General features: G+C 37.6%; 1 protein-coding gene across 1 annotated transcript in view; it reads right to left on the bottom strand.

Moving 5' to 3' along the window:
- Nucleotides 1-9,721, bottom strand: part of LOC106868648 (uncharacterized) — a 33,669-nt gene that overhangs the window by 9,077 nt on the left and 14,871 nt on the right. Inside the window, exons 2-7 of the mRNA XM_089365782.1 lie at nucleotides 6,198-6,408; nucleotides 4,993-5,157; nucleotides 2,883-3,987; nucleotides 2,507-2,784; nucleotides 2,113-2,310; nucleotides 593-681 (exon numbers count right to left, since the gene is read on the bottom strand). Of these exons, the coding sequence (XP_089221908.1) occupies nucleotides 593-681; nucleotides 2,113-2,310; nucleotides 2,507-2,784; nucleotides 2,883-3,987; nucleotides 4,993-5,149 (1,827 nt within the window). The 5' untranslated portion in view covers nucleotides 5,150-5,157; nucleotides 6,198-6,408. The remainder of the gene's footprint in view (nucleotides 1-592; nucleotides 682-2,112; nucleotides 2,311-2,506; nucleotides 2,785-2,882; nucleotides 3,988-4,992; nucleotides 5,158-6,197; nucleotides 6,409-9,721) is intronic.

Genomic DNA, 9,721 nt, shown 5'->3' with positions numbered 1-9,721 from the left:
ATTATATATATATATAGATATATATATATATATATATATATATATATAATATATATATATATATATATATATATATATATTATATATATATATATATATATATAATATATATATAATATATATATATATAATATATATATATATATATAATATATATATATATATATATATATATATATATATATATATATATATATTGAAACTTAAATATCTTCAGTTCCTTCGTGGAAAATATATTTCTTAATCATTGAAATGTAAATTCTATTCTGTGTTTGTTTTGGTTTCGTGTTAAAAGTCAGTGACTTGCAAAACATTTTTCTTTACATGCACCGTTCCTTCGAGCAAATAAAGCTATCACGATACACTTCGTGTATAGTATAAAAAGAAAAGATTATTTTAAATATTTTTTTTTCTTCAAATAATAACAAAATGTTTTATTAAACTATTCAAACTCAATGATTACAAAAAGGTCGCACATCACAAGGTTCAACGGAACCTACTGGAAGCAAGCAAGCAGGCTCAATTTTCGCGGAGCACTGTTTGAAAATCATTGGCTTGAAGAAAAATAAAAAGATCATAACGCAATCCTTACTTTTAATATAGGATCTCCCAAAGGTACAAGATGACCTTGTAATGTTCCATTTGTCATCCCAGCAAAGGTTCCATAGAGTGAGACAATTCCTTAAATAAAACAGATATAGCCCGATGTATTTATATGTATTACAAACGTACATTATTAATGTTTACAACAATTTTCCTCCTCTGGATATATCTTATCTATCTACATCTTTCACTTGTCTCAGTTACTGAACTGCGGCTATGCTGGAGCACCACCTTGAAGGGTTTTAGTCAAACGAATCGACTGCAGCACTTTCATTTTTGGTTTTTAAAGCCGGGTACTTATTCTATCAGTTCCTAATGCCGAATCGCTAAGTTACGAGGACGTAAACAAACCCAACACCGGTTGTCTAGCGGTGGTGGGGTACAGACACAAACACCCTCGCGTATGACGGGCTTCTTTCAGTTTCTATTTACCAAATCCACTCACGAGACTTTAGTCAGCCCGGGGTTATAACAGATGACCCTGGCTCAATGTGCAATGCTGAGGACTGAACCGAAAGCATGTGGTTAGGAAGTAAACTTATTACTCCACAGACACGCTTACGCCTATATCTATTTATTTTTCTATGCCAAGATTGAATAATAGCGTCGTTGGTTATAGGATTACAACATTCTAATCATTCATTCACTGCATTTCTGACGGCAAGAATGAAAAGGGATCGGTGTTGAACTGATATCTCAAGGAACTTTGCACGTAAAGCACAATAATTTCGCTTTTTGGGCCAACATTTATACTTTTCACCCACATCACACACACACACACACACACACACACACACACACACACACACACACACACACACACACACACACACACACACACAGCTGCACTTTTAATGAAGATATTTTAAAATAAAATTAGATAAAATACCGTTAAGGTCGAAACAACTGGAAATGAAATACAAAAGTGAAGTTAAAACAACTGCTGAACTTTTACATTGCAGTTAGAAATTTCGGAGTCAGGACCCTATCGTCAGGACACGTGAAGAAATGAGAGAGGGAAAAAAGCTATTCACAACTTCACGACTACATATGTGACCTAAACGAACATAGGAACTCTACGCATCGAATCTCAAATGCTTTCAGGTGGATTTTCACTGATTTTCATTGTTGGGTAGAAAATAAACACCAGTGAAAAATGTACCGCAACGGCGTACCTCAGCTGCTATATCCGAAATACTCATGATATCATTAGAATATATAGTATAGTTAGGTACTTGGGCTGACGAAATTATGGGATTTCATTATCATCAATTCTGACACAGTTTACCATCACTTATTTTTACAAATTATTCTGCATGTTGATCAAATGTAGTCCCTGATATACAAAAAGACAGGGCAAATGCTTTCCATCATAAGTTCACTGCATCAAGAGTTAATCGGGACTAAACAGCAACAACAAAAATGTCCTCACCGTACACCCATCTCCCCCTAGTTCCAGTCCTATCACCTTGCTACCTCGCTCTAGGATCGTCCCACCAACAAACTTACCTGCTAGTAAAGCTGTGACGAAGTTCATCCATGGCTGGTTAACAGCAAAGCATCTGATCACGAAAGCTATCATGTTGAGTTCAAAGAACAGAGTAAATGGGATCCATATCTTATGGAATGACATAACGAAGAACATACCCAGAGTATGTAGAGTGATTACAGCGAGAGATGCTGGTCGGAGAACAAAAGCCAAAGATGCTACAAAGATAATATAACAGAAATACATGAAAATCATATAAAAATGTATACCTGAGTTTTGCCTCTTTGTCTACGTTAAACACATGCATTACACACATATATACACAAATCACAAAAGTCGCCAATCAGATGTTATTACGAGTTGAGGTCTTATACGCAAAGTGAGAGAGCAATAAAGAATAATGAACATACGTACGATTTATTAAAAATATTGACCAGCAAATCCAATAAAATGTGTGCACGAATAGCATATAAGTTTTTGATAAACTTCCACAAGTATATGAACATCTGGCAACGTAGAGCAAAAGGGCCACTCCAGTGACGAGTAACCATGGTAAGCATTCAGTGCCGTGTGTAATCTCTAAGGAAGAAATGCATATGCACGAGATACTGTTGCCAAGAAAGCAAAGTGTTTCGACAACCTCGCCGGGAGCAAGACTTTCATCATAATACTTTACTTTGGCACCAACACTCCTGAAAAGAATACGAAAAATGTTAGTCAGCCGATCGATAATTCAATAATTTAGTCATTAGTTTTAATCTTCAAGTTCCAATTATAAAGCAGTACAAACCTTGTGCAAGCTGTTAGTCTCTCGAAAAGACGACGCAGCTTTTCAACGTCACAGACTTCTGCACCAACGTAGAGGACAGTTTTTTCGGCAATCGAGTTAATCAGATAAGAGGTAGACATAAAAAGACTAAAAATGGCAATTAAACAGCAAGGAACTCCGAATGTGAAGTTGTAAACGGGTATCGGTATGTGATCAAGAGAAAGAACAATCAGTAAAGTGAAGAGTAAGTTGTATAAATAAAGGATTTTAGTCTGGCACATGGAACACACCAACAAGATCAGCATAATTACTAACAGAGCCCACTGTCCATAGAAATTAGTGCGAAGTGTTTCTATACCAGCGAAATCCATCGTTATCAGAAGTTCAGTAATGCCTTTTGATGTCCAGAATACTGTATAAATGATGTATAGAATTGCATTGAAGAAGTCTTGGCGTAGAAACGAATAATAACTGGCGCATAGGTGGCAAAATAAACTATTTAAGAACATTGGAATTGCTGGACGAAAATCGGTGAAGAAACCAAAATGATAAAAGGCGAACACTGTGGCAGGAACCACATTACCGATAAACCCCATCCCCATTGGTTCAGCATATTTTGTGTTTTTCTTTTTTTCGTTTTGTTTCGATTTCGGTGCTTTGGTTCGAACTAGAAGCACGTCGTAAGGAGCATTTCCGAAACCAGGTAAAATATATCTTTGACTTACTCCTTTCAGTGTCATTACAACAACGCCGTAAATTCCAGATAAAGCAATAATGATTTCGAATGCAGCAGCTACACGCCTGCCCCAGAGGAAAAATAAACCGACGCCCTCGAAAATTAAAGCTATCATGATAGCAACCAGAACTGGAGGCATGATATAGTTTACTGTTGCTGCACACATGCTGAGTACGACAGACAGAGCCATGAAGCCAATCATTCCGGGTAGAACTCCGTATTGCATTGCTGTTTGTGGCAATGAAGTCATCATTATGTGGTTGATACCCTGAATTGTCCAAAGAGAGGCAAAGACAATGAAAGCAGATCCTGTCAAGTGATCGTTACGTCGATAAGACATAAATCCGGCGAGTAATTGCAGAAATCCTCCAATAACAATGAGATGGACACCTACAACATAAAAGAATAAATATTAATTACGTCACACGGAATGAATAAATCGAAGTGTTACTGAAATTTTAGCACACCATGTTCTCTCATTAAATTATCATGAATATATCATCTCTCACTTTCGTGTGTGCTTTTCGACCAAGAATTTGTACACGTGGATTTGATTCCTAGCTCAAGTCAATCTCATATTGAAATGCCACTGATATCGATTCTATGAATTCCACTGATGTAGTGTGGGTTGAGTAAAATATTTTGTCAAAGACATGTGGCAATAAGACTTGAAAATAGTTTAACGAGGCTTTTAACCATTGAAACGGAGAGACACTTGAAAATTATGTAGAATATATCATATATTTATTTTGTAGCGTACGAATTAAGGGAAATTCCTCTCTCTCTCTCTGTTATATATACATAAATACGGACGTAGTAGATAACAGCTAGCCATCGGCCGCCCTTTTGGACCCTGTTGTCCACTACTCTGATTGGTTGATATTGGTGCAATTTGTCTCTTGCTCTATTGCGCGCCAAGATGCAACCCAACTAATCGCAGCCTTCAGATAAGGTCACGTGAGACAGTCTCTTCTAAACTTCCGGTGAGCTGACTGCACGCTATAAAACTTCAGCGACACATCGAGTCGATGTCTTTCGGTTCCAGACCTTTTGAGGTCTAGCCACTGACCACAAAGCACACAGCCAGTCCAAGCGACGACATAACAGCAGCCACATGGAGATTCATCAGCACTTGGTCCAGCAGCATTCAGGACCTCCATCTCTGTCGCCACCATCATCTTCTTAACGTCGTCAACATCGTTTGCGAACCAAATCAAACGTTTTTTTTCTGTTCTTAATGCTTCGACTGCTTCCATTTATCACAAATTACTACACCACAGAATATATATAAGCTGTGAAATTCTCTATTGACCAGAAACCTTTCAAAAACAATATCATCTCTTTTGCTTATAACTTTATTACTCCCAACAAACAAGCCAAGACATAAAAACTTACCAGCAAGGATAAGAGCAGGAGGAGAACCATTTTCATTGAGGATATTCTCCACAGCTACCACAGTCGCAGCCATAATGTTTGCAATCAAACCGAGGGCACCGGGTTCGGCATATAGTATGGCGGCGAATGCTTCATTTTCTTGTTTGGGCGTTTCCATCTTTAAATCTAAAGCAAAAACGAAAAAAATAAAAAAAACCCAAAAAAACTTCCTGAGTAGTAGTTAACAGAAATATTACTTTCCATCTTGCTCTATTCGCAGAGTAGTGGTGAAAGGAATGGTAAAACTGTGAGATAAACGTTCTTTCTTCTTCGTTTTATTTTATTTATTTATTTATTCAATTATTTTTTATTTTTAGTCCTCTCTCAGAGAAAATTAAAGCTGTTTGATTATTTATCGATCCCTGTATACAAAAAAAGGAAAAAGTGATCTCAGCAAGATTTGAATTTAGTGCACAGAGGGCTGAAACACATTTGGCAAAGTGTTCTGTCCAGTTCATTAGCACATATCGATGCAGGCCGACCAAAGCCTTGTGAGTGGATTCGGTAGATGGAAACTGAAAGAAGCCCGTCGTATATATGTTTGTGTGTCTGTGTTTGTCCCCAAACATCGCTTGACAACCGATGGTGGTGTGTTTACGTCCCCGTAAATTAGCGGTTCGGCAAAATAGACCGCTAGAATAAGTACTAGGCTTCCAAAGAATAAGTCCTGGAGTCGATTTGCTCGACTAAAGGCGGTGCTCCAGCATGACCACAGTCAAATGACTGAAACAAGTAAAAGAGTAAAAGAATATAACATAAAATATGTTATCGATAACGATATTAGTGTTTAATTGATAATTGATTACAGTTATAACATTACTTTATTAGCGGCATTTCTTCCGCTCTTTACAAGAATAAAGAATAAAAGAATGTGTGTGTATCCTTATGTCTTGTGTCTATGTCTGATTTAGGCCCAAAGCAAATATTTTAAAGGGAAGCTGGTTGGTCAGTTACACGACACTAATGCTCATTTGGTATTATTTTATCGGCCCCGAAACGGATTATAGACAAAGACCACGCCAACGATATTTGAACTCACAGTATAATAATAATAATAATAATAATAACAAACAACAACAACAACAGTACTAACAACAATAAATAATTCATCAATTTGATTTAATAAGAAAACAAAGTGTGAAAAGAAAATTAGATTTCTAATTTACCGTAATTATGTCTTCAAGAATTAATGGTTCCACAGATCGTGGGGTCTCTAGTGACAGCTAACAGCACATCTCCATAATCTGGTGATAGATTGCAGGCCAGATACTTTTAAGTCGCTTTGTTTTAATCAGAAGTTCCTGAACAGGAAAGTAAGTGTATATCCTTGTATACTGAATCAATATTTGTCATCATCCTTTTTTCAGTCGAGGTCATCTGTAAATAATTATTATTTACAGATGATATTTTATAACCAATTTCCTGTTTTGGACTTCAAACAGATGTAAAAAAAAAAAAGAAAAAACTACCCGGAAAACATGGGTGGGTAAAAAGAAATTATTCATTGACAATTGGCGTTAAAAACTGTATCTGCTATATTCCAGTTGAGATAAAATTGATTAAAATCAATATTTCTCTAAGATATATCAAGAATTTGTGCCCCCCCCCCAAAAAAAAACAACAAAAACTGACAGTCTTCCTTGATAGCTGAATATTTCCGAGTTCGGAAGATGAGAAGATCATTCCAGACTCTCAGTCATTCAGTGTGTGTGCAGCGTGACCCTTAACACATTGGGTAGCAAGGGTACCATTTTTCTTTCTATTCTAGGCACAAGGCCCGAAATTTTGGGGGAGGGGACCAGTCAATTAGATCGACCCCAGTACGCAAATGGTACTTAATTTATCGAAAGGATGAAAGGCAAAGTCGACTTCGGCAGAATTTGAACTCAGAACATAAAGACAGACGAAATACCGCTAAACATTTCGCCCGGCGTGCTAACGTTTCTGCCAGCTCACCGCCTTGCAAGGGCACCATTTTGACGTAACAATGTTCCCTTTGGAGTAAAAGAGTCAAAATTTTCAGAATCTATTCAAATAAGTTCCAGAAATAAAACAGTCGAATGAATCGATATATACTTTTCCTTGACAGTCTGCATATCTACATAAGAACTAAGGCACATTAAACTTGCGGTGTGTCGTGTTCGCAAGAAGAGTTTGATTCCCATTTAGGATAATCTCTCTTCGTTGCAATTCCTTCGTTTGTTCCCCCTTAAAATATATCAGGTTTCGTGTCTAGCTATAAAATATCTTTGTATATACCTTAGAGCACTTTAGAAATAGGGTGTATTTTCTTGCAAACCGAGTTAAGTTAGATGGTTTCGATTTCTCATTCTCATTATTGCCTATCGACTACAACTTGCACTTCGTCGTGAACGATGACGGGTGCTCCACATATCTCGTTAGCTATAAAACTTTGTGTAATATTGTTCAGTATGATTATTAATTAATGTCTTTCAACGCTGATAATGCATGGTGTGGCCGTTAGGGCTTACATCCGGAGTCAGCACGAAGAATATTCATTCGGAATCCTTAGCTGTAGTCTCTTACCTGAAGAAACCTGTGAGACATTAAAACCTGGAAGTGCTACCGCTTATCCAAACAGGTTATATCTCATACACTTCAGTGACGTAGCCAGTGTCGTCTTAAGACATGGGTACATTGGGCAGTTGCCCAGGGGTCCAGCTGGTCCCAGGATCGTAATTCTGGTCTATGTATGCTGTGACTTGCTGTTAATAAATAAATTATTATAGGGCCCAGATCCTTAATTTGCTTGAGGGCCTATAGTACTGCTAAGACAGACCTGGGCGTAACTGGAGTGTGTCCCGCCCGGAGAAGCCTCCAAGTTGCCTCCCTACCGGAACCAATACGCATGAGACAGCTGTATTCTCAGAGTGCCTGCACAGTAGTTTTTTTATATTTAACATTTTTTCTTATTGCCTTATAAATGGGTAATAGTATTTGTAAATTCACCTAGAAGTGAAGAGTTAAATTTGTGGAAGTTGCCAGTGGTGGTTAGTAGCCCTCCAGTTTTGTTGTCCAGGCTGCGTATCATGTCGAGTGTCCAGTCCAATATCCTAAATGTTGATACTAGCACTGGCACTGCAAAACCATTGTGAGATATGGTCTTATTAAATGCAGACGACTCTGAGTTCCGTATTTTCCAGAGTCTACAGAAACATTCTTTTGTTATTCTGGCTTTAGTCACAACACCAACGCATGCAACATTCTCATCGATTCCGAGATACTTGTAGTTTTCTTCATCGGAGATAGAAGAGATAGACAATTCATTGATGTACATGTTCTCTATCTGGTCGACAATCTTTCCTCGGTTGACTACCATCCATGAGCACTTATCTTGCCCAAACTGCATTCCTATGTCTCGTGAGAATGTTGTAATTAGTTCTATTTGTCTCTTTATGTTGTTTATATTACCAGAATATAACTTTAGTCATCAACAAAAATGTGTGGGTGACATTAATTTTATTCCTGCCTGCATCTCCCAGCATGTCGCCTTGTCATTTTGTTAACCGGGCTGACAAGGGATTCACTGCCAGTACAAACAACGTTGCAGATAAATTATCACCTTGGAACATGCCTGTTGATAGCTTAATTTTGTTTGCAACAATAGGTGTTGCTTTAGTAGTTGTCAATGATAACTGTGCGGACTGTGTTGTCGTTAGACTTTCAATGGAATTCACTACAGCAGCTGGTGCTTTGGCAAGGTGTAGTGATTCTATCACCCATGAGTAAGGCACAGAGTCGAACACCTTCTTGTAGTCTAGCCATATCGTTAAGAGATAACGGCGATGTTGCTCGGTTTCCTTAAAGACAGTTTTGAGAAGGAGGAGCTGATCAGCATAGCCCCAAACTCCTTTTTTTCCTCCTGCCTGTTTATCAGTTATAACACCATTTGTTTGGCAGTAGACTTGGAGAAATATATTCAAACAACCTACGCACAATTTGTACAAAACACTTCATCTCATGTTGCTCTACTTCAATCAGCAGACAAAAATGTGAAACTGGCCTTATGAGTCTAAGGCCTGAGAAAAGTCTTTGACCCTCATATACATAAACATATTATATACATACATATATGTACACACACACACACACATACCTACAAACAAACATATATATATATATATATATATATATATATATATGTGTGTGTGTGTATGTGTGTGTGTGTGTATATATATATATATATATATATATATATATATATATATATAAGTGAGGACGCGATACGGATAGTGTTATTGGACGCTCAGGAAAGGAAAGAGAGAAGAGAGAGAGAGAGAGAGAGAGAGAGAGAGAGAGAGAGAGAGAGAGAGAGATAGTTTCAAGAATACTTTAAAAAATATTTTGCCGTGAGATTACGGCGGCGAGCTGGCAGAAACGTTAGCACGCCAGGCAAAATGCTTAGCGGCATTTCGTCCGATTTTACGTTCTGTGTTCAAATTCCACCGAGGTCGACTTTGCTTTTCATCATTTCGGGGTTGATAAAATAAATACCAGTTGAGTACTTGGGGAGGTAGGGGTGTTTGCTGTCATCGACTTGCCCTCCCTCATACAAACTGGCTGGTCTTGTGCCGAAATTCGAAACCAATATTTTCTGTGAGATTAAATAAAGACCGAGTACCCCACTTCTTCACAACAATGTTCTAACTTACACGGCTCTCGTATTAAA

This window comes from Octopus bimaculoides, chromosome 18 (assembly GCF_046866305.1).
Source record: "Octopus bimaculoides isolate indiv1 chromosome 18, ASM4686630v1, whole genome shotgun sequence".
NCBI lineage: Eukaryota > Metazoa > Mollusca > Cephalopoda > Octopoda > Octopodidae > Octopus > Octopus bimaculoides.
This window is presented reverse-complemented; position numbering and strand designations above follow the sequence as displayed.